This window comes from Chiloscyllium punctatum, chromosome 3 (genome assembly GCF_047496795.1).
Source record: "Chiloscyllium punctatum isolate Juve2018m chromosome 3, sChiPun1.3, whole genome shotgun sequence".
Taxonomy (NCBI): domain Eukaryota; kingdom Metazoa; phylum Chordata; class Chondrichthyes; order Orectolobiformes; family Hemiscylliidae; genus Chiloscyllium; species Chiloscyllium punctatum.
In genome coordinates, this window is record NC_092741.1 from 37,396,527 (window position 1) to 37,422,951 (window position 26,425).

The following is a 26,425-nucleotide window of genomic DNA, read 5'->3' on the forward strand; positions in this document are numbered from 1 at the left end:
TTTGCCTGTCATTTGTTTCTTCTGCATTGAAAGAAACGTTTACAATCATTTCTAATATTACTGGTGAGTCTACCTTCATAGCCAATCCTCTCCTTCCTTGTTTCTCTGTTATCCTTTGGTTCTTTGTGTAGCCTTCCCAATCTTCTGATTTCTCAGGGTTCTTGGCCATTTTATAGGCTCTTTCTTTTTCTTTAATACATTTCCTGACTTCCTTTGTCAGCCACAGCTATCTAATTCCCCCACCCCACCCCCAATCACATAGCACTAAGTCCAGAATATCCTGCTCCCTTGTGGGCTCCATCACAACCTGTTCCAAAAAGCCATCCTGTAAGCATTCCATGAATTCCCTTTCTTTGGATCCGCCGGCAACATTATTCACCCAGTCCACCTGCATAGTGAAGTCCCTCATGATCACCATGACCGTGCCTTTCTGACATGCCCTATCTATTTCCCGCCCCTGGTACTGACCACTGTTAGGTGGTCTCTACGTAACTCCCATTATGGTTTTTTTTGCCTTTGTGGTTCCTCAACTCCACCCACACAAACTCCACATCATCTGACCTTATGTCATTCAGTGCACAGATTTAATTTCATTCTTAACTAACAAGGCAACCCCGCCCCCCTCTGCCCACCTCCCTATCTTTTCGATAAGTTGTAGCTCCTTGGGTGTTTATCTGCCCGTCCTGAACCCCCTACAACCACGTCTCTGATGCCTATCACATCATAATCATTCACAATGATTTGTGTCATTAATTCATCTACTTGTAATGAATACTATGAGCATGTAGGTAAAAAACCTTAATGCTAACTTTCTTATCAATATTAGAGATATTGGAAATCAAAAGATGTCCTAAGTTATCCTTCCTTTTTGAAAGACTTTTGAATGGGACCATGATTCACCAAGTATTAAAGAACTCCGTGCCACAGAGCTAGGTGGTTTTGAGAAGAATAGCTCTGTGCTGTTATACACTGCTGCATTGGTACTAAAGAATCATGCCCAAGTGAGAAATAGAAAAATAGCCCTTGAAAGAAACCCAGTTTAGTTAAATGAATTAGCTTTGTAATTGTGGATGATTTTATTAATTTGCAAAAAATATTATGGATGCATAACTTGAACAGAAATAAAAGTTGCACACAGTGAAATAGTCCAATAATGATCTTTTATTAGTGACAAGGATACTTAAGTATAAACGCATTTTTAAAATCTAATCTTGTAAACATCACACGTTAGATCCTCATGGCAATATTGCATGAGGCTTTGAGGACAAACAGTAACAGATGGTCATGGGATTCAAGTTTGAAAGTCTGCTGTAATAAGTTGAATAGTGGATTTACTCCAGTATCAAAATAGGGTTAACTGAGCTGGCAGATCAGAGGTATGCTGTTAGGTTGTTCCTTGGATTGAACCCAAGATTCATTTTCTCGCTGAGTAGTAGTTAATTTTTTTAATATTATGAAAGCCTTTTTCTAACAGTAAGAGCAATTAATACCAAGCCATGAAAGCTTCCCAAGACATACAGTATAACTAAATTGACAAAATTAACCATCAGAGGCGAGCTCACACAGTTGGACTTTAATGTCCCTGGTTCCTAGATCATTTCTAGAAGACAAAGTTATCTCCTTCACATATTTGCTCGAACACTCATTTAGCCCTTCCATTAAGACTGTGACAACAAGGTGGAATGCCAACTCATACCAAGTTATTTACAATTGGGACAGCGATGTTCACCACCATTTCTTCATGACTGGATCAAAAGTCTAGTACAGCATTTCCTAACTTATCCTATTATGGAAGCAGCATTATAAAGAACATTACAGCACAGGAACAAGCCCTTCGGCCCTCCAAGCCTGTGCCGATCCAGATCCTCTATCTAAACCTGCCGCTTATTGTCTAAGGATCTGTATCCCTTTGCTCACTGTCCATTCATCTATCTGTCTGGATACATCCTAAATTACGCTATCATTCCTGCCCCACCACCTCCACTGGCAATGTTTTCCAGGCACCCACCAAGCTCTGCGTGAAGAACTTTCCACACATCACCCCTAAACTTCTCCCCCTCACTTTGAACTCGTGACCCCAAGTAATTGAGACCTCCACTCTAGGAAAAAAGCTTCTTGCTATCCATCTGTCTACATCTCTCAAAATTTTGTAGGCCTCAATCAGGAGCCCCCTCAACCTCTTCCTTTCCAATGAAAATCATCCTAATCTGCTCAACCTCTCCTCATAGCTAGCACCCTCTATACCAGACAACACACTGGTGAACCTCCAATGCACCCTCTCCAAAGCATCCACATATCCTTTTGGTAATGTGGAGATCAGAACTGTACACAGTATTCTAAATGTGGATGGACCAAAGTCGTATATAACTGTAACATGACCTGCCAATTCTTGTATTCAATACCCCGGCCAATGAAGGAAAGCATGCTGTTTGCCTTCTTGACCACTCTACTGACCTGCGTTGCCACCTTCAGGGAACAATGGACCCGAAAACTTAGATCTCTCTGTACATCAACTTTCCCCAGGAATTTTCCATTTACTGTACAGTTCGCTCTTGAATTGGATCTTCCAAAATGGATCACCTTGGATTTGTCCAGATTTAACTGCATCTGCCATTTCTTTGCCCAACTCTCCAATCTATCTATATTCTGCTGTATTCTCTGACAGTCCCCTTCACTATCTGCTACTCTACCAATCTGAGTGTCATATGCAAATTTGCTAATGAAGGTACCTACACCTTCCTCCAAATCATTTATGTGTATCACAAACAATAGTCCCAGCACGGATCCCTGTGAAACACCACTGGTCACAGGTCTCCATTTTGATAAGCTCCCTGACTCCTGTTGCCCAGCCAGTTCTCTATCCATCTAGCTAGAACACCCTGGACCCCATGTGACTTCACCTTCATCAGCTTACCATGGGGACTTTATCAAACACCTTACTAAAGTCCATGCATATGACATCTACATCCCTTCCCTCCATCAACCAACTTTGTCACCTCTTCAAAGAATTCTATTAGATTTGAAAGACATGACCTTCCCAGCACAAAACCATGCTGCCTATCACTAATAAGCCCATTTTCTTCCAAATGGGTATATCCTATCCCTTAGGGATACCACTGGAGAAGATCCTATCGGTGATGTCAGGCTCACAGGTGTGGAATTATCTGGATTATCTGTCCTACCCTTCTTAAACAAAGGGACAACATTAGCAATTCTCCAGTCCTCTGGGACCTCTGTGCTGTTCAAGGATACTGCAAAGGTATCTGTTAAGGCGCCAGCTATTTCCTCTCATTGCCCTCAGTAACTTGGGATAGATCCCATCCGGACCTGGGGTCTTTTCCACCTTAATGCCTTTTAAATTACCCAACACTTCCTCCCTCCTTGTGCTACAAGACCTAGAGTAATCAAAGATTTATCCCTAACCTCAACATCTGCCATGCCCCTCTCCTTGGTAAATACCGATGCAAAGCATTCATTTGAGAATCTCACCCATTTTCTCTGACTCCACGCATATCTTTCCTCCTTTATCCTTGAGTGGGTCAACCCTTTCCCTAGTTACGCTCTTGCTCCTTATATATGAATAAAAAACTTTGGGGTTTTCCTTAACCCTGCTCGCTAAGCATATCTCATGACCCTTCATGATGGACTGCAAATGTGTTTCCTGATGAAGGGGTTTTGGCCGAAACGTCGATTTTCCTGCTCCTTGGATACTACCTGACCTGCTGCGCTTTTCCAGCACCACTCTAATCTAGACTCTGCAAATGTTCAAGTAGTAGGCAGGGCCACTACCACCTTGAAGAATCAGAGACAGACAACGAAACGTGGCCATCAGCATCACACACCTCCTAAAAACCAGGAAATGAAAAGACCTGCACAGAATGGAACTAGCTTTTATACAAGAAGGAACCACTGATATAGGACAAATTCTCATCGTCCATCATGGTTACAGATGAGCAAGGAGGCTGTTTACATCAAACCATATAAAAATGCAACAAGATTAACCAATTTTAATCAAATCTAAAAATTTTGCAATTCCCTTCCCTGCAGGTTCATTGGTCAGCTGAACAAAACACCAGACCAGGATACCAAATTTATGTTACCATCTGACCAGGGGTCCAACAAATGATTTTAAAAGTAGACCCCTGAATTCTTCTTCAGTGACCCTGAACTGTCCTGAATGAAAAGTTTAAATAATTATTGAAAATTTTACAATAAGCACCTCCCTTTCTGCTGGGTACAACTGAATGTTTCAAAATGCTATTATCAGTCATTTGTAGCACCTTTGGAATGAAGTACACTCCAAGGGTTACATTCTCACAGAACATGGAAGTGGATTTTAACAGAATACACTTTCAATTAACCAGGTTAAAGAGAGATGGAGTTCTTTTGATTGGGAACACAGATATAGGACATAAAACATTACAGTGCAGTACAGGTCATTTGACCCTCATGTTACACTGACCTGTGAAACCAATCTGAAGCCCATCTATCCTACACTATCCCATTTTCATCCATGTGCCTACCCAATGACCATTTAAATGCCCTTAAAGTTGGCAAGTCTACTATTGTTGCAGGCAGGCCGTTCCACGCCCTTACTACTCTGAGTAAAGAAACTACCTCTGACACCTGTCCTATATCTATCACCCCTCGATTTATAGCTATGTCCCCTTGTGCTAGCCATTGCCATTCGAGGAAAAAGCTCTCACTGTCCACCATATCTAACCCTCTGATTATTTTATAGGTTTCAACCTCTCAACCTCCTTCTCTCTAGTGAAAATAGCCTTAAGTCCCTCAGCCTTTCCTCATAAGACCTTCCCTCCATACCAGGCAACATCCTAGTAAATCTCCTCTGAACCTTTTCCAAAGCTTCCACATCCTTCCTATAACGTGGTGACCAGAACTGTACGCAATACTCCAATGCGGCTGCACCAGAATTTTGTATAGTTGTGGCATGACCACATGGCTCTGAAACTCAATCCCTCAACCAATAAAAGCTAACCACCGCATGCCTTCCTAACAACCCTATCAACCTGGCTGGCAACTTTCAGGGATCTATGGATCTGGACACAGAGATCTCTCTGTTCAGCTACACTATCAAGGATCTTACCATTCACCCAGTATTCTACATTCCTGTTACTCCTTCCAAAGTGAGTCACCTCACACTCTTCCACATTAACCTCCATTTGCCACCTCTTAGCCCAGCTCTGCAGCTTATCTATGTCCCTCTGTAACCTACATCATCCTTTGGCACTATCCACAACTCCAATGACCTTAGTGTCGACTGCAGATTTACTAACCCATCCTTTTACAGCCTCATCCAAGTCATTTATAAAAATGATACACAGTAATGGCCCCAGAACAGATCCTTGCAGTGCACTATTAGTAACTAAACTCCAGGATGAACATTTCCCAATCACTTCCCTCTGTCTTCTTTCAGCTATCCAATTTCTGATCCAAACTGTTCAATAATCCTTAATCCCATGTTGCCGTATTTTGTGCAATAGCCTACCATGGGGAACCTTATCAAACGCCTTACTGAAATCCATATACACCACATCAATCGCTTTACCCTCATCCAACTGTTTGGTCACCTTCTCAAAGAACTCAATAAGGTTCGTGAGGCATGATCTACCTTCCACAAAACCACGTTGACCTATCCCTAATCAACATATTCCTTTCTAAATGATTACAAAATCCCCTTTTATAACCTTTTCTAACACTTTACCCACAACCGAAGTAAGACTTACTGGTCTAAAATTACCGGTGTCTCTACTCCCCTTCTTGAACAAGGGAACAACATTTGCTATCCTCCAAGCCTTCCAGCATTATTCCTGTAGACAATGATGACATAAAGATCGAAGTCAAAGGCTCTGCAATCACCTCCCTGGACATAAAGCACAGCAGCCACTGAAGTGGAAATGATCAAAAACTCAATGGATGAATCTTCCCAGGCCCATAATGATGTCAGCTGTGATGAGAAATTTGGGGAAAAACAAACTGAATGAGATGTGGAATGACTCCCTTCTTGATGTTGAGACAAAACGGTGTGACTTTCCAACTAAGTCCAGAACATCAAGGCAAGCTTCTCACAAGTGGGGAGCGAGAAGCTTATTGTTGGAGATTATCACTCATCATCACACTCAATAACACCTATTCTCATCTCATTTATATGCAGGCTCTGTTTCTCCCACATGCCAGATAGAATCCTGACATGAAAGTCTGAGCAGGTACCTCGAGGCTCCAGTTCGTCATTTTCTCCTATGGACCTCCATTTTGCACAGCCAACACTAAATTTCAGGGCACACTCCATGGACAGTGACTGCAAACACCCCTCCTCCATGGCCATTAGCATCTGACACATAACAGCCTCACTGCACCATCAAGGCACATCTAATTTGCTTACAGTACGCCTCTGCTCTTCAGTGCTGGACTGTGGAGAGCACCAGCGTCTATCAGTATAATGCTGCAAGAACATCTCAGGGTTGCTTGCTCACTCTCTTAACGCACCCAAACACTGCATCTACCTAGATGCTCAATTTCCCTGCCTTGCCTTTTCACACTTTGCCTTGGTGTTTGGTACAGACAAAAAAGTCAGGTACCTTGCTTATCACAGGGAGAACTAGCCATTTGGATACAGGACTGGCTTGAAGAGGGTGCTTTTCATACTGGAGGCCTGTGACCAGTGGTGTGCCACAAGGATTGGTGCAGGGTCCAAATATAAATGATTTGGATGTGAACATCTGAGGTATATTTAGTAAGAATGCAGATGACACCAAAATTGGAGGTGTAGTGGACAGCAAAGGCTACCTCAGAGTACAACAGGATCTTGATCAGATGGGCCAATGGGCTGAGGAGTGTCAGATGAAGTTTAACTTAGGTAAATGTGAGGTGCTGCATTTTGGAAAAGCAAATCAGAGTGTTGCTGAACAAAGAGACCTTGGAGTGCAGGTTCATAGGTCCTTGAACGTAGAGTCACAGGTAGATAGGATAGAGAAGACTGCTTTAGTATCTGAGAATTTGTAACTTGAACATTGTGCAATCATCAGTGAACATTGCCATTTCTGATCTTGAGATGAAGGGTCAAGGACATTGGCGAAGCAGCTGAAGATGGTTGGACCAAGGATGCTACCATGAGGAACTCCTGCAGATACGGAACTAAAATGACTGACCTTCAAACACCACAAGCATCTTTCAACTCATGGAGAGTTTATCCCCCACCCTGATTCCCATTAACTCTTGTTTTGCTAGGGCTCCTTGATGCCACATTTGGTCAAATGCAGCCATGATATCAATTATAGAATAATTTGATTGTACTAGAAGGGGTGCTGAGGAAATTTAATACCACGCTGTCTGCACCAGTGAGTCTGAGCTATGAGGAAAGATTGAATAAGCTGGGTTTGTTTTCCTTGGATAGTAAAGTGTGAGGGGGAACCTGATAGAGGTACATAATACTACAAGATACAGAAAGGTGAATAGCAAGATACTTACAACACTAGTAAAGGGACCAATAATCAGAGGGTATAGATACAAGGTACAAGACAGAACATATAGAGAAGTGCAAGAGAAATTGTTTCAGAGGGTGGTTAGAGTGTGCAACTTATTACCTAGAAATGTAAGGTAAAAACAATGACTGCAGATGCTGAAAATCAAATACTGGATTAGTGGTGCTGGAAGAGCACAGCAGTTCAGGCAGCATCCAACGAGCAGCTGCTGTGCTCTTCCAGCACCACTAATCCAGTACCTAGAAATGTAGTTGAGTCAGAAACTCTTGTAACATTGAAGCAGTCTTTAAACATTCACTTGCGTCGTCATAGCCTCCAAGGCAAGGGGGCCAAAGGTGGAAAATGGGATTAGAGTATTCAGATCTTTGTCGATTGGCACAGATATAGAGGCTGGATGGATGTACCTACTAGAGAAGGTGCAAAACTTGACCTACTCTTGGGAAATAAGGCAGGGCAGGTGACAGAAGTGTCAGTGGGGGAGCACTTTGGGTCCAGCGACCATAATTCTATTAGATTTAAAATGGTGATGGAAAAGGATAGACCGGATCTAAAAGTTGTAAAAACCCTTGTAAAAATATTTTTACAAATACATTAAGGACAAAAGGGAAACTACGAGAGAATAGGGCCCCTCAAAGATTAAAAAGATGGCCTTTCTGTGGAGCCACAGAAAATGGGGGAAATACTGAACGAGTATTTTGCATCAGTATTTACTGTGGAAAAGGATATGGAAGATACAGAATGTAGCGAAATAGATGGTGACACCTTGAAAAATGTCCATATTACAGAGGAGGAAGTGCTGGATGTCTTGAAATGCAAGAAGGTGGATAAATCTCCAGGACCTGATCAGGTGTACCTGAAAACTCTGTGGGAAGCGAAAGAAGTGATTGCTGGGCCTCTTGTTGACATATTTGTATCATCGATAGCCACAGGTGAGGTGCTGGAAGACTGGAGGTCGGCAAACATGGTGTCCCATGGGAGACTGATTAGCAAGGTTAGATCTCATGGAATACAAGGAGAACTAGCCATTTGGATACAGAACTGGCTCAAAAGGTAGAAGAAAGAGGGTGGTGGTGGAGGGTTGTTTTTCAGACTGGAGGCCTGTGACCAGTCAAGTGCCACAAGGATCGGTGCTGGGCCCTCCACTTTTTGTCATTTACATAAATGATTTGGATGCAAGCATAAGAGGTACAGTTAGTAAGTTTGTAGATGACACCAAAATTGGAGGCGTAGTGGACAGCGAAGAAAGTTACCTCAGATTACAACAGGTTCTTGATCAGATTGGCCAATGGGCTGAGAAGTGGCAGATGGAGTTTAATTCAGATAAATGCGAGGTGCTGCATTTTGGGAAAGCAAATCTTAGCAGGACGTATACACTTAATGGTAAGGTCCTAGGGAGTGCTGCTGAACAAAGAGACCTTGGAGTGCAGGTTCATAGCTCCTTGAAAGTGGAATCGCAGGTAGATAGGACAGTGAAGGTGGCTTTTGGTATGCTTTCCTTTATTGATCAGAGTACTGAGTACAGGAGTTGGGAGGTCATGTTGCGGCTCTACAGGACATTGGTTAGGCCACGTTTGGAATATTGCGTGCAATTCTGGTCTCCTTCCTATTGGAATGATGTTGTGAAATGTGAAAGGGCTCAGAAAAGATTTACAAGGATGTTGCCAGGGTTGGAGGAGTTGAACTATAGGAAGAGGCAGAACAGACTGGGACTGTTACCCCTGGAATGTTGCATGCTGAGGGGTGACCTTATAGAGGTTTACAAAATTATGAGGGGCATGGATAGGATAAATAGACAATAGAACATAGAAAAATACAGCGCAGTACGGGCCCTTTGACCCTCGATGTTGCGCCAATCCAAGCCCACCTAACCTACACTAGCCCACTATCCTCCATATGCCTATCCAATGCCCGTTTAAATGCCCATAAAGAGGGAGAGTCCACCACTGCTACTGGCAGGGCATTCCATGAACTCACGACTCGCTGAGTAAAGAATCTACCCCTAACATCTGTCCTATACCTACCACCCCTTAATTTAAATCTATGCCCCCTCGTAATAGCTGACTCCATACATGGAAAAAGGTTCTCATGGTCAACCCTATCTAAACCCCTAATCATCTTGTACACCTCTATCAAGTCACCCCTAAACCTTCTTTTCTCCAATGAAAACAGCCCCAAGTGCCTCAGCCTTTCCTCATACGATCTTCCTACCATACCAGGCAACGTCCTGGTAAACCTCCTCTGCACCCGTTCCAGTGCCTCCACATCCTTCCTATAGTACGGTGATCAAAACTGCATACAATACTCCAGATGTGGCCTCACCAGAGTCTTATACAACTGCAACATGACCTCAGGACTCCGGAACTCAATTCCTCTACCAATAAAAGCCAGTTCGCCATATGCCTTCTTCACAGCACTATTTACTTGGGTGGCAACTTTCAGAGATCTGTGTACATGGACACCAAGATCCCTCTGCTCATCCACACTACCAAGTATCCGACCACTAGCCCAGTACCCCATCTTTTTGTTACTCATACCAAAGTGAATCACTTCACACCTAGCTACATTGAACTCCATTTGCCACCTTTCTGCCCAGCTCTGCAGCTTATCTATATCCCGCTGTAACCTGCCACATCCTTCCTCACTGTCAACAACCCCACTGACTTTCGTTTCATCCGCAAACTTGCTCACCCAACCTTCTAGCCCCTCCTCCAGGTTATTTATAAAAATGATAAACTGCAATAGTCCCAAAACAGATCCTTGCGGAACACGGCTAGTAATTGCACTCCAAGATGAACCTTTACCATCATGATGAACTACTATCCTCTGTCTTCTTCCAGCCAGCCAATTCCTAATCCAAACCTCCAACTCACCCTCAATGCCATACCTCGTATTTTTTGCAGTAGCCTACCATGGGGAACCTTATCAAATGCCTTACTAAAATCTATATACACCACATCTACCGCTTTACCCTCTTCCTCCTCCTTAGTCACCTTCTCAAAGAATTCAATAAGGTTTGTGAGGCACGACCTGCCCTTCACAAAACCATGCTGACTATCCTTGATCACATTATTCCTATCCAGATGTTCATAAATCCTATCCCTTACAATTCTCTCTAAGACTTTGCCCACAACAGAAGTGAGACTCACCGGCCTATAGTTACTAGGGTTATCCCTACTCCCCTTCTTGAACAAGGGAACCACATTTGCTATCCTCCAGTCTTCTGGCACTATTCCTGTAGACAACGAGGACATAAAAATCAAGGCCAATGGCTCTGCAATCTCCTCCCTTGTTTCCCAGAGAAGCCTAGGATAAATGCCATCAGGCCCAGGGGACTTATCTATTTTCACCCTTTCCAGAATTTCCAACACCTCTTCCCTACATACCTCAAAGGCATTCATTCTAATTAATTGTGACTCAATATTCACATCGGCAACAATGTCCTGTTCCTGAGTGAATACTGACGAAAAGTATTCATTCAGTGTCTCCCCAATCTCTTCAGCCTCCACACGCAACTTCCCACTACTATCCTTGACTGGACATATTCCTGCCCTACTTATTCTTTTATTCCTGAATGTCTTTTCCGTGGGGTTGGGGAGTCCAGAACTTGAGGGTGAGAGGGATATGATATAAAAGAAAGTGAAGGGGCAACCTTTTCACACAGAGGGTAGTATGTATACAGAATGAATTGCCAGAGGAAGTGGAGGAGGCCGGTACAATTGCAACATTTAAGAGGCATTTGGATGGGTGTGTGAACAGGAAGGGTTTGGAGGGATATGGGCCAGGTGCTGGCAGGTGGGACTAGAATGGGTTGGGATAACTGGTCAGCATGGACGGGTTGGACCAAAGGATTTGTTTCCATGCTCTAAATCTCTATGACTCAATGAATGGCCTCCCTCCTGTACTGTAAAAACTATGCATCAATGAGGGGAGTGTCAAAAGGGCTTGGTACCCAGTTAATGAGTTTGGCTCAAGTGTATGAGAAAATTCATTACGTCTTACGCACGGAAATTCTCTGTGAAACTTGACCAAATTGACACTTAGATGATATCTGGCAAAATACAGCCCAATATTCCCAAAGCTGTTGAAACTGTAAAAATAGGGCATGGAAAGGAACTGGTTTGGGATGAATAATGCAAGTTGTCAGACTCATGTTGTCTAATTCTCCAGGGAGCAAGGCCATTCCAGCATTTCAGCAAGCTGCCATTTTGATATAGAGTGCATTTCATTGAAGATGATGTTCCCTTTCAAATTGAGGCAGTAAATTCAGGCTATGTTTGTTTCTTCATGTGAATACAGTCAGTTCTGCTGTAACATGTCTATCGTTAATGCAAGTGGCTTTAATGTGATTGGGTGAATAGGGAACGCTGTTTCTAAAACGTGTGTTTTTAAAAGTGTATGTTGGCTATAACGTGATTACATCATCAACACTTTATGTGTATTTGTATTGCGCGATTTTTGTATATAGCGGGATCACACAGGAACATGCCTATCACGTTCTGGAAGCAATGACTGTACAAAAGATCCAATGGTAATCTAAGAGGAGCAGGGATTCTTCCACAATCCTTGCCCCATTGCCATCCAAAATAGGTCATCTGATTTATTGCTATGTGCTAATTGTCTGCTGGGTTGCCAAGGCAACAACAGTGAATACACTTCTTAAAAGTGACTAACTGGTAGAAAAACACTTCCAGCAATCAAAACGTGTACTTACACTGCATGTAGAACACAGGAAAGCACTTTTCACAAGCACCCTACTGCACCTAGCAATGCTACACGGCTCAACTCCCACATGGGTGGCACAATGGTCTCACATCGCCGCAAATCCAGGTTTGATTCCACCCTCTGACTAATTGGAGTTTACACATTCTCCTCATGTTTGCATGGGTCTCCTCTAGGTGCTCCAGTCTCTTCCCACAGTCCAAAGATGTGCATGTCAGGTGGATTGGCCGTGCTAAATTGTCCACAGCATCCAGAGATGTGTAGGTTAGGTGGACTAGCCATAGTAAATGTGGAGTTACAGGGCTGGGACAGGATGATCTTCGGTGGTTGGTGCAGACTTGATGGGCCGAATGGCCTCTTTCTGGAATGTAGTAATTCTATACCTGCACAAACTGTTAGCAATTTAACTGTAATGCTCTCATCAGCCACACTGTGCCATACTGACTGGTATCTCACTCTGCAGGGCAAGGTAGTAGACAAGCAGGACCTAACCTATAGGAAGCATACACAGCTATGTGCACTCATACCCATGGAGCAGATAGTACTTGATATCATTTCCATGGCTAGCAAGCAGATGAGAGTATCTGCAAACCTAACCCTTCTTTGAACCTCACATTCCTCTCTCATACTACAATTGATTTTCAAGCTACAAGCAATGTAGATATCCATCGGAGTACTGCCTGCCACTTTAACACACACATAAAATATACATTTTCCCTTGTGCATCCTGAAAAACCCCTGCCATTCCTCATTCAGCAGTAAGATGTGGGGAATCATATAAAGGACTACTGAGCAGATGATGAAACTTTAGGCCTGAATGTGCTGCAGTGACAGGGAGGGAGGTGTCAGCTCTCCCAAGGTCATGTTCACACATGAGCACTTGGTGCAAATACCTTCCCATCTCAGTGCACCTTCAATTCCCTCAAACATCAAATAATGTGTTCCATTCATGCTATTTCAACATCATTTAGTTTCAAAATGATTGCAAAATAAGATTTGCCACCATAAAGTTGAAGTGTAGGCTAATAGAACCATAGGTCAGCCAAGTAAAAGAGCTTCTTTAGCTTTCGCTTTTGACAATCTGTACAGAAAGGTTAAGCCTACAGGTTCCTTCACCTCAGAACTTACCTGCAGCTCCATTTGCATTTCCAACCACCACCAGAGCACTGACAGATCTCTTCCTTCCTTCTTTTGCTGTCATATTGAACACACTTTTAACCTGTCAAAAAGAATAAGTTTGGTTAAATATTAAAGACAAGCTGCACAGCATCTCGGCACCAGAAAACACTATGTTAGTCAAGACAAAAACTAAAGCTCCCAAGAATGCACTACCTTAAACAAATATGGCATTTTTCATGGCGTAACCTACACTAGGATTTAAGTACTTCTGACCAATGTTTTGGAGGTTTTGTACCATTCCTGTACAGAGTTTTAGTGCAACAGTTCCTTTCCTCTCAGCTTTGCATACAATTCAGTCACCAAAAGCCTTGCAACATATTTAATTTAGGTTGCTGTCATTACGTTTGTAAATGACAATAGACCGAATTAGATTAGATTCTCTACAGTGTGGAAACGGCCAACCAGTCCACACCAACCCTCCGAAGAGAGACCCACCCAGACCCATTTCCCTCTGACTAAACACCTAACACTATGGACAATTTAGCATGGCCAATTCAACTGACCAGTACATCTTTGGACTGTGGGAGGAAACGCACGCAGACATGGGGAGAATGTGCAAACTCCATACAGACAGTTCCCAAGGCAGGAATCGAACCTGAGTCCCTAGCACTGTGAGGCAACAATGCTAACCACTGAGCCACCGTGCTTTTACAGCTCAACATATTCGAACATCTTTCAGCTAATTTTATAACCTGCTGATTTGAGCTATTTTTACAGATACAGGATGACCTCCAGTAGAGGACGTTTCTATTAAAATGTGGGAAACAATTCATTGTACTCATTGTCAGTGACTAAGGGAGTTCTGAGGGAAAGCAAAAGGTCATGTTCATGGGATGACCAGGCACCATGTAAAAATACAGCAGTTTTCATTCTTCCATTAGAAAGAGTTGCAGCATGTTTAGATCTTGCCCTTGATAAATTTTTAGTATTACTTTTGTCACGTGCCATGTATAACAGTTGAGCAAGTTGATGCATTTGGAGCAGATGAGAATATATTAATGGCCAGAGTGGGGAAGATGTTTAATTAGAGTCACAGAGATGTGCAGCATGGAAACAGACCCTTTGATCCAACTTGTCTATGCTGACCAGATATCGCAATCCAATCTAGTCCCACCTGTCAGCACCCAGCCCATATCCCTCCAATCCCCTCCAATTCATAGACTCATCCAGATGATTTTTAAATGTTGTAATTGTACCAGCCTCCACCACTTCCTCTGGCAGTTCAATCCTTACACATACCATCCTCTGCGTGAAAAAGTTGTTGCCCCTTAGGTTTCTTTTATATCTTTCCCCCCCACCCTAAACCTATGCCCTCTTGTTCTGGACTCCCCCACCCAGGGAAGAGACTTTGTCTATTTATCCTATCCATGCCGCTCATGACTTTATAAACCTCTATAAGGTCACCCCTCAGCCTCCAATGCTCCAGGGAAAACAGCCCCAGCCTGTTCAACCTCTCCCTATAGCTCAAACCTTCCAACCCTGACAATATCCTTGTAAATCTTTTCTGAACCCTTTCAAGTTTCACAACATCTTTCCGATAGGAAAGAGGCCAATTGAACTGGTAACACCAATGTAGCACTTCATACATTACCTTGGACTTTGATAAAACAGTGAGGAGGCTTCACGTGACTTCAAGAAACCAGTAGAATACCAAATTAGACCATAAAACCATAATGCAAAGGAGCAGAATTAGACCATTCAGACCATTGGGTGTGTCCCACCATTCAATCATGGCTGATATGTGTCTGAACCCCATTTACTTGCCTTCTCACTGTAACCCAGAGTTAACATTTTAAATCCTACTCTCCACAGATGCTGCTAGATCAGCTCAGTTTCTCCAGGATATTTCTATTGATATAATACATTCTAAGGGTAAATTAACCAAGTATATACTCAATGCTAAGATGCTAAAGAACATTTTAGATATTTTGATGAGGTTTCTACGTGACTGCTTTCAAAAACAGTCTTGTCACTGTTTACTTCATGCCTTCCCTACCAATTCAAACTGAAAATGCTGGAAAAATTCAGCAGAACAGGTTACATCAATGCAGAAAGGAGGGTGGAGTTAACATTTTGGACTAATGACATTTGGACAGAACCAGTTTGGTCGGATAAATCCTGATCTATAGAACGCTACCACCATTTTGTTTTAATTTTAAATTTTCAACATCTACAGTCTTTAGAAATTAACAACTGCATTTCAGATGCCTTGTACATTAGTCAAAAAGTGCTAATGTTAATTTATGTTAATAAAATTCAATTAACAAGTTGGATTGCAATATTCAACATGTTTCCATGCTGTACATCTATCTCTATGTTACTTGCAATACAATGCAGCAGTTTACTAAAACTAATAGAACACTGATCACCAGAACAGCAAGTCCACAGAGTTCGTATAAATTTTAAAGTGCATTGTTCAGATCAAACAGTATTCAGAGCCTGGATATATAGAACTCACTGAAAAATAAAAATGCAATGAAAAGCAAAAGACAGCAGGAAAGAAAAGACAAATGCTGTTAATTAGAAACAAAAATAGAAACTGTTGGAAAAGTTCAGCAGGTCTGGCAGCATCTATGGAGAGAAATCAGAATGAATGCTTAGAGCCAAATGACCCTTCCTCAGAACTCAGACCTTTTTAGGAAGGGTTACTTGATGTGAAACGTTCACTCTGATTTCTCTCCACAGACGCCGCCAGACTTGCTGAGCTTTTCCAGCAATTTCTTATTTTGTTTCTAATTAACAGCATTTGTCTTTTCTTTCCTGCTGTCTTTTGCTTTTCATTGCATTTTTATTTTTCAGTGAGTTCTCTATATCCAAACAGTATTCAGAGTTTGATCTGAACAATGCACTTTAAAATTTATACGTACTCTGTGGACTTGCTGTTCTGGTGATCAGTGTTCTACTCGTCTTAGTAAACTGCTGCATTGTATTGCCAGTAACATAGAGATATACAGCACGGAAACATGTTGAATATTGCAATCCAACTTGTTAATTGAATTTTATTAACATAAATTAATATTAGCACTTTTTGACTAACGTACAAGGCATTTGAAATACAATTGTTAATTTCATAATAAAACAAAAATCCTTTCTTTCTCAGTCACCTCTGTTTCCACTGACTTCGTCAATAGTCTCGTTGCAAAGTTGATGAATCTTAGTTCCTCACAATAAGTTAACTTTCGTGGGCCAAAATTTCTGCTGAGGTACAAGCACCAACCCTGAGCGAACCTCCTCAGCTCTTTTTGCACTGTTTCTGTTTCCTTTGATCGTTCTTTTATCAATGCCATAGACTAATCTACACTTGTGCATCTTTTACTTTTGTGTATCTGAAAGTCAAACCACAAGTTTGCAAGATTTAAGTTCATGCTGCTTCTTAACCAATTATTCATGCACCAGTAAGACTTTGAATAAATTCCACACACAAAATAGGTCAAATCTTGCTCTACACAAAATGACGGCACTGTGGCTCAGTGGTTAGCATTGCTGTCTCATAGCACAAGTGACCCAGGTTTGATTTCAGCCTCAGGCAAGTGCCTCTGTGGAGTTTGCACATTATCCCTGTGTCTGCGTGGGTTTCCTCTGGGTTCTTTGGCTTCCTCCCACAGTCCAAAGATATGCAGGGTAGGTGGATCAGCCATGCTAAATTGCCCTCACTGTCCAGGGATGTGCAGGTTAGGTGGATTATCCACAGGAAATGCAGGGTGGGGGAGGTGAGGGGGAGTGGAGGGAGTGTTGAATCTGGGTGGGATGCTGTTCAGAGAGTTGGTGTGGACCTGTTGGGTCAAATAGCCTGTTTCCGCACTGTAGGCATTCTGTGGCTGCCACATGTGTTCATATAATTGCATTTATTGTACAAGTTGATTGGAAAGAGTTTAGTACCCTTTCATGGGACATGGCTGATATATCAGCAAAATCAGAATTTTTTTGGGCATCACCAGTTTCCACAACTGAATGCTATTTCAGAGGGCAGTTACGAGTCACACAGGCCAGACTGAGCAAAGATGACAAATTTCTGTCTTGAAAGGATATTAGTGAACTCGAGCAGGTTTCATGACATTGATCAGAGTTTCATGATCAGCATTACTAAGACTTGTTTTCAATTTGGTTTATTAATTGGATTTAAATACAGCAGCTGCTGCAGTGAGATTCAGCAGCTTCCATGTCTCCAGAGGAAAAGGCTCAGTCTTGGGATTACTTGTCTCGTGACTTTACAACTAGACCATCATCTCCATGATTAAAGTACAATAAATCTGCAAATCTTTATCTTATTTTGTGCCACTGATATAGGGTAATTATCACCAGCATAGAAATCAAGGTTAAAGACGTGCATACAATTAGGAAAAGGAGATGTCCTCTTGGCCCCTTCAGTCCCCTATTATTTGGGAAGAACGTAGAACATTACAGCGCAGTACAGGCCCTTTGGCCCTCAATGTTGCATCAACCTGTGAAACTAATCTGAAGCCCATCAGAACTTACACTTTTCCCTTTTTATTCACATGTCGATCCAATGACCATTTAAATGACCTTAAAGTTGGCAAACCTACTACTGTTGCTACTATTGTTACTGGTGGGGGAAAGAGAGAGAGAGACAGAGAGAGAGAGGGAGTTGGAGGGGGGAGAGACAGAGAGTGGCGGGGGTCGAGTGAGGGAGTGCGAGAGGGCAAGAGAAAGATCATGGCTGATTTAATTACTCCATATACCCACCCACCTTGATAAAGTTTTACTCATTGCCTATAAGGTATTTATCTCTGCCTTAAAAGTACTCAAAAGGTTTGCTTCCACTGCCTTTTGAGGAAGGAGTTCTAAAGACTCGCAATGCTCAGAGAAAAAAAATTCCCTCTGCTTGGTCTTAAATTATTGACCTCTTATTTTAAAACAGTAACCCCCAGTTCTAGATTCTCCCACAAGAGGAAATATTCTTTCCCCATCCGCCCTCTCAAGACCCTATGGGATCTTACAAGTTTCAATCAAGTTAACTCTCACTTTTAACTCCAAGGCTTGCAATCTGGGCCTGAACAACAATAAGGTAATCGGTCCATACCAAGTACGAGTCCAGTGATATCTTTCGCAACCTAATCTAATAGATTTGCAGTCTTGCTTAAATAAGGGAAACCAATACAGCGCACAGTACTCCACATCTGATATCACTAAAACCATGTAGAATTGAAACATACCTTTTGTATTGAATTCCCTTTGCAATAAACAATATTGTTGTGTTAACATTTAGGTACAGGAAGTAATTAGGAAAGCTATATTTCATGATTAGGTCAGTCAGATCACTCTACATTACATCACTCTACAGTATAGCACAGCTGATGGAATTACATTCAATGAATGAAACAAATTTAACATCAACCATGGTAATATGTGCAGTTGGAGGTTGGTTTTTGGGAGTGGGGGGAGGGAGAAAATGGGGAGATGGTTGGTACTCAGTGCTGTTAAGAAAAGAAGAATTTTGACCCAGTGACAATGAGTAACATATTTCCAAGTCAGGATTATAAGTGGTTTGGAGTGGATTGCATCGGTGGTTGTGTTTCCACACATTCGCCCCTTGTTCTTCTGACTGGTGCAGATTGTGGGTTGGAAAGTGCTGCTGAAGGAGAATAACCAACTTGCTGCAGTAAATCTTGTAGATGGTGCACACAGTTGTCACTGTGTGTTGCTTGAACAGTCAATGCTGAAAGTGATGGATGAAGTGCCAATGAAAGTGGCTACTTTGTCCTGGCATCTTGAGTGTTGTCTAGATGATTGCAGCTCCAACAAGTGGAAAAAGTCCTTCGCACTCCAGACATGTGTCTTGTAGATGGAGGATAGATTATGGGAAGTCAGGAGGTAAGTTACTCATTGCAAGATTCTTAGCCTCTGAACCGCTCTTTTCATCGCAGCATTTATATGGCTGTTATAGTCATACAGCATGGAAACAGACTGCTCAGTCCAACCAGCCCATGCCAAACATGATCCCAAACTGAACTAGTTGCACCTACCTGCACTTGGCCCATACCCCTTTAAACATTTCTTATTCATGCACTTATCTAAAAGTCTCTTACATGTTGTAACTGAACCCACATCCACCATTACCTCTGGAAGTTCATTCCACACACAAACCACTGTGTAAAAAAAAAATGGATTTTAAAAAGTCAAAAGGGTTTCTCCTCTCACCTTCAGAAAATTGCTCCTAGTCTTAAAATCCTCACCCTCAGGAAAAGACACCTGCTCTTCACCTTATCTATGCTCCTCATGATTTTATAAACTTCTATAAGATCACCCCTTAATCTCCTACGCTCCAGTGAAAATCATCCCAGCCTATCCAGCCTCTACTTATACTTTAAATCCTTCATTCCTTGCAACACCCTGATCAATAAGTTATTTTAGTTCAATAAATGGCATCTATTGTTTCAAAGAATGACTCTGAACTTGATAATCACATTTTGTTGTCTGCTTTCAAAAATAAGTCATAAACTGTCTGCTTAACAGCCAGAATTCGCACACTAGCAGCAAGTTATCCGAACAGTCTAGGTTGTAAACAAAAAATGGAAGATCTGAACAGAGATAATGACTTTCCCCATCTATTCGAAGAAACAATGAGCAAGGAGAAGGTAGGAGAACAGCATTAAGACAGGTGCTCATTTAGAGAACTGGTGCATTCACGATGGGCTGAATGGACACTTGCTGTGCTGTAACAATCCTGTTAAGGTTCTTGAGCATTAGTCCCTCTCTTTCATTTCTCAGTCCAAGGTCGTATTGGCAGACATGTGTAAATGTATAAAACAATCTATTTTTAATCAGCTTGAGAGACAGATATAAATGATAATTGCACTCCCTTTATTCATTGTGCAATTTTACAACATATCACGTCTCTGCTTCCCAGATACTCTTAAATCTGCAAACTGAGGATTCCATGAGATTGATTTCCTCAACTGACATCTGGAGACTTCCTAACTGCTTTTAGAGATTGACACCAAATACTGGACGCTGGAGGTACTCCCTGTGCGCAAATGAGAAAAGCCTTCTCAGCTCAAATCCAAAGGCTCACTTCAAGGATTTTCAGCAAATAATGTGTCGATTCTGTAATTTACCAGCATACTGACTAACCTGCAGTAACCTTTTATTATTTTGCCTGTAGTAAACGATCAAGACTGGAAGCTATTCTCAATTCAGCTGAGCACACAATCAGTAACCGTTTGAGCACGAGTTTTCCAACTTGAATATGACTCTGTATCTGGATGCTTAACACGGAGGATACAAACTGCAAAGAGAATGCCTAGTACATTCAGTGATAAGAATTAAGACCTTGCAAGAATCTTAGAACAATTTTCCTGGTAACTCTTATAGATTGGGTAAACACAGTTCATTTGTATTTCATTTATATTACAGACCGCTGTAGTTATAGTGACCCAGATTTTTCCATGTCTGTCAGAATAGATTTCCCAACAATAATCTTTTCTCAAATTATCCACTACTTGTCAGTATTTTGAAAATTTTGAATCTGGCCTGTTTCCAAAGTGTACTAGTGGAAGTTTTTTAAAAAAAGGAGAAATCCAGTTAATACAAAAGGAGGGAATTTATGTGTGGAGCTGGAGGAACTGGGCATGGTCATTAACAAATACTTGGCATCAGCATTCACAAAGGAGAAGGACATAGGAGATGGCGAGTCTAGGGAGGGGTATGGCATTCTAGGGTATGTCAATATAAAAAAAGGTGGCATTGGGTTTTTGAAAAGCATTAAAGTAAACAAGTCTGCAGGACCTGATGGGATCTATCCCAGATCGTGGAAGGAGGCAGGTAAGGAAATTGCTGGGGGTCTGGTTGGATATCTTTGTATCTGCTTTAGTCACAGCAAAGGTTCTACAGGATTGGAGAATAGCCAATGTTATTCCTTTGGAAATTACAGGCTGATGAGACTTACACCAGTGATAGGGGAATTATTGGAGGAGATTCTGAAGGATAGGATTTACTCACATTTGGAAAAATATGGACTTATTAGCGATAGGCACTATGAGTTTGTTTGGGAAGGTCAGTAGACGTTGGCTACATGGACTATAGTGAGGCCTTAACAAGGTCCCTCACGGCAGGCTGATACAAAAGGTGAAGTCACCTAAGATCTGTGTCAGAAGATAGAAGTCAGAGAATAGTGGTAGAAGGGTGTTTTTCTTACTGGATATCTGTGACCAGTGGTGTTCCACAGGGATCAGAACCAGGATCCCTGCTGTTTGCAATGTTTATAAATGATCTGGAGGAGAATGGAGGTGACCTGACCAGTAAGTTTGCAGACAACAAGCGTAGAAAGTTATGGATAGTGAGGAGGATTGTCAGAGAATACAGCAGGATGTAGAGAGCTGGAGACTTTGATGTAGAAATGACAAATGCAAGGTGACAAATTTTGGGAAATCTAATGCATGAAGGAAGTATACTGTAAATGGCAGAATCCTTCAGTAGCATCAACATACAGAGGGATCGAGGCGTACGGGTCCAGAGTTCCCTGAAAAGTGGCAACACAAGTGTTTAAAGTGATCAAGGTGTGTTTTGAGAAGATGAAGGTATACTTGCCTTCACCAGTCAGGGCATAGACTAAAAGAAAAACTGGCAGGCCATGTTGCAGCTGTTTAGAAATTTAGTTAAGCCATAATTGGAATATTGTGTACAGTTCTGGTTGCCGCACTATCAGAAGGATGTGGAAACCTTTGAGGTGGTACAAAAATTGTTTAGCAACATTTTGCCTGGTTTAGGGGTTACTAACTTTGAGGAGTGATTGGCCAAACTTAGTCTGTTTTCCCTTGAACATTGAAGGATGACAGCTGACCTGATAGAAGTTGACAAAATTATAAGAGGCATGGATGGAATGGATAGTCAGAATCTTTTCCTCAGCATAGAAATGTCAATGTCTAGGGACATAGGTAAGAAGAGGGCATGTTTGATGGAGATGTTACACAGAGGATGTGAAATGCCTGGAATGTGCTGCGAGAGGTGGTGTGGAGGCAAATACAATAACAATGTTTAAGAGGCATCTTGATAGATGTATGAATAGTCAGGGAATTTAGGGAATCGGACTGTGTAGAGGCAGGAGATGTTTTGTTTAGAAAGGCATCATTTGTCAGTGCGGTCTTGGGGCGCTAAAGGACCTGTTCCTGTGCTTAACTCGCTTTGTTCTTTATAACATTAAATCAATGCAAACATAGCTGTTACTTTGCATAAAAGCATTTTAATTCAAATACATTTCCACATTTGTTAGCCTGAACATAAATTAGTTTGAGGCACAAAAACAACCATAAGACTATAAACGGCGGCCTTTTGACCAGGGCAATATGGCAACTTTCCCTTACAGTAGCGATTTCCAACAAACCCCAACCAAACCAAATATAGCTCAACTTTTCATTCACTTAATAAAGTTAAAACTAGACATCATTGTAAAGTATCTCAACTTACAACTGGAAAGACACAAATAAATGCTTTCAAGCCATCACATATTGACAAGCGTAGAAATGAGATTGCACATGGACAGAAATAGGCACCTTGAATGCCCGCTTGTGAACACCAGTTTGGACACTATAGCCTCAGTCGACTGACTGTGTGGAGTTTGCACATTCTCCCCGTGTCTGCGTGGGTTTCCTCCGGGTGCTCCGGTTTCTTCCCACAGTCACAAAGATGTGCAGGTCAGATGAATTGGCCACGCTAAATTGCCCGTAGTGTTAGGTAAGGGGTAAATGTAGGGATATGGGTGGGTTGTGCTTCGGCGGGTCGGTGTGGACTTGTTGGGCCGAAGGGCCTGTTTCCACACTGAATGTAATCTAATCTAATCTAAATCAGTCCTTCACAGCAACTCACTGTAGCAACAAGCATCACGAAAAGACATGTTACATGGCACTTCATCATGCAAGTAACTTGTTTCACCTTGTTTTAACTTTTGTTAACTGTAAGTAGTCTTCTCACACTGAGAACAATGCTTACTTTCAAGCTAGCTATTACAAAGTGAGCTAGACTGTCATGTACAGAGGGTAAAAACAATGACTGCAGATGCTGGAAACCAGATTCTGGATTAGTGGTGCTGGAAGAGCACAGCAGTTCAGGCAGCATCCGAGGAGCAGTAAAATCAATGTTTCGGGCAAAAGCCCTTCATCAGGAATAAAGGCAGAGAGCCTGAAGCGTGGAGAGGTAAGCTAGAGGAGGGTGGGGGTGGGGAGAGAGTAGCATAGAGTACAATGGGTGAGTGGGGGAGGGGATGAAGGTGATAGGTCAGGGAGGGGAGGGTGGAGTGGATAGTGGAAAAGAAGATAGGCAGGTAGGACAGGTCATGGGGACAATGCTGAGCTGGAAGTTTGGAACTAGGGGGAGGTGGGGGGAAAGGGGAAAATGAGGAAACTGTTGAAGTCCACATTGATGCCCTGGGGTTGAAGTGTTCCGAGGCGGAAGATGAGGCGTTCTTCCTCCAGGCGCCTGGTGGTGAGGGAGTGGCGGTGAAAGAGGCCCAGGACCTCCATGTCCTCGGCAGAGTGGGAGGAGGAATTGAAATGTTGGGCACAGGGCGGTGTGGTTGATTGGTGAGGGTGACCCGGAGATGTTCCCTAAAGCGCTCTGCTAGGTGGTGTCCGGTCTCCCCAATGTACAGGAGACCACATCGGGAGCAACGGATACAATAAATGAAGTTAGTGGATATGCAGGTAAAACTTTGATGGATGTGGAAGGCTCCTTTAGGGCCTTGGATAGAGGGGAGGGAGGAGGTGTGGGCGCAGGTTTTGCAATTCCTGCGGTGGCAGGGGAAAGTGCCAGGATGGGAGAGTGGGTTGTTGGGGGGGTGTGGACCTGACCAGGTAGTCACGGAGGGAACAGTCTTTGCGGAAGGTGGAAAGGGGTGGGGAGGGAAATATATTCCTGGTGGTGGGGTCTTTTTGGAGGTGACGGAAATGCCAGCGGATGATTTGGTTTATGCGAAGGTTGGTAGGGTGGAAGGTGAGCACTGGGGCGTTCTGTCCTTGTTACGGTTGGAGGGGTGGGGTCTGGGGGCGGAGGTGCGGGATGTGGACGAGATGCGTTGGAGGGCATCTTTAACCACGTGGGAAGGGAAATTGCGGTCTCTAAAGAAGGAGGCCATCTGGTGTGTTCTGTGGGGGAACTGGTCCTCCTGGGAGCAGATACGGCAGAGGCGGAGGAATTGGGAATACGGGATGGCATTTTTGCAAGAGTTAGGGTGGGAAGAGGTGTAATCAAGGTGGCTATGGGAGTTGGTGGGTTTGTAAAAAATGTCAGTGTCAAGTCGGTCGTCATTAATGGAGGTGGAGGGATCCAGGAAGGGGAGGGAGGTGTCAGAGATGGTCCAGGTAAATTTAAGGTCAGGGTGGAATGTGTTGGTGAAGTTGGTGAATTGCTCAACCTCCTCGCGGGAGCACGAGGTGGCCCCAATGCAGTCATCAATGTAGCAAAGGAAGAGGTGGGGAGTGGTGCCGGTGTAATTACGGAAGATCGACTGTTCTATGTAGCCAACAAAGAGACAGGCATAGCTGGGGCCCATATGTGTGCCCATGGCTACGCCTTTGGTCTGGAGGAAGTGGGAGGAATCGAAGGAGAAATTGTTAAGGGTGAGGACCAGTTCAGCCAAATGAATGAGTGTGTCGGTGGAAGGGTACAGATGCAGAACACAAAATCATAGGCATGGTCTGAAAAAAAGTTAGACAACTAGCAAAGTAGGTCACTTTGGAAAAGGTACATATCAAAAATAACAACAGCTGAAGGCAATATTCTGAACTCAGTTTTCACTCTCATGCATGGTGAAATTGTCTCAACCCATGACGGAATTACTGCCTTGCTATTACGTTTTGGGCTGTACTATTCTCCACATAATAGGCAGTAGCTAGTTTTACTGGATGAAGACAGATAAACTGCCAGGCAATTGTTTTTACGATCATTGATCAACATAAAACGGAACCATTTGCAGAAATTGAAATTTGATGGGATAAATGAATCAACGGATGTGATAAACCAAACCATCGGTCCACGACAATTTTCTATAATTGCCAAGTTTTGCTTTACCAGCAAAGTGTGTTATGTACAGAAAAAGGGCAGTTTAACATTTGCAACCACAATGGTGAGAGTGACAACTTTCACACTAAGAGCTAATAAAAATAGGAAGGAAATTACATCATTTCAGAGTGAGAGTAGAGTGGAAGGATACAGTTAGGGATGTGTAGGCTTAAGCTGTCTCCCTTTAGGTAGCTCCTGCTGCCGCTGTGCACTACCTTGTCCTGCACGCGCAAGGGAAGCATACTTGGAATATGTTGATCCCTTTGCTGTGAGTCAACATGGGCCTCAGAAAAGGATACTGCAGGACATCAAAACTGAAAGGAAGGAATTGCAAAGTCTAATTGGCTGGGCAACCATGCTAGGCAGATGACAGTTTTGAGTACTTATTGGACTGCGGACAACATTAAGAGTTCCAAGTCAGATGATAATTATTCGGAAAAATTTGAAACAAAAAGGAACAATAACGGGTCTTGGGAATTGTCAGAAATATGATGCTTCTTATTCAAATCTCTGATGGATTCTCAAGTGCAGGAGAGTAGAAGTTTTTTTATTTTGAGAGAAAGGGAGGTAAGTATTTCCCTTTAGTCTGGGAAACTAAATAGATGAGAAGAGTAGTAAAACATATTGTGGCAGAAATTCGTTTGTTGAGGATGTCGATAGGATGGTTTTCCATCTGATTTAGAATAACCTAGCTCTAAACATTAGCTTGCTTTGTTTCCATGGATGCTGCCTGACCCAACAGGTTTTAGATTAGATTACTTACTAGATTAGATTACTTACAGTGTGGAAACAGGCCCTCCGGCCCAACAAGTCCACACCGCCCCGCCAAAGCGTAACCCACCCATACCCCTACATCTACATCTACATGTACCCCTTACCTAACACTATGGGCAATTTAGCATGGCCAATTCACCTGGCCTGCACATCTTTGGACTGTGGGAGGAAACCGGAGCACCCGGAGGAAACCCACGCAGACACGGGGAGAACGTGCAAACTCCACACAGTCAGTCGCC

At 42.7% G+C, this 26,425-nt stretch overlaps 1 protein-coding gene across 1 annotated transcript in view; it reads right to left on the reverse strand.

Moving 5' to 3' along the window:
• Positions 1-26,425, reverse strand: part of mrps5 (mitochondrial ribosomal protein S5) — a 144,038-nt gene that overhangs the window by 18,253 nt on the left and 99,360 nt on the right. The window contains exon 6 of the mRNA XM_072551624.1: positions 13,350-13,440. Coding sequence (XP_072407725.1) covers positions 13,350-13,440 — 91 coding nt within the window. The remainder of the gene's footprint in view (positions 1-13,349; positions 13,441-26,425) is intronic.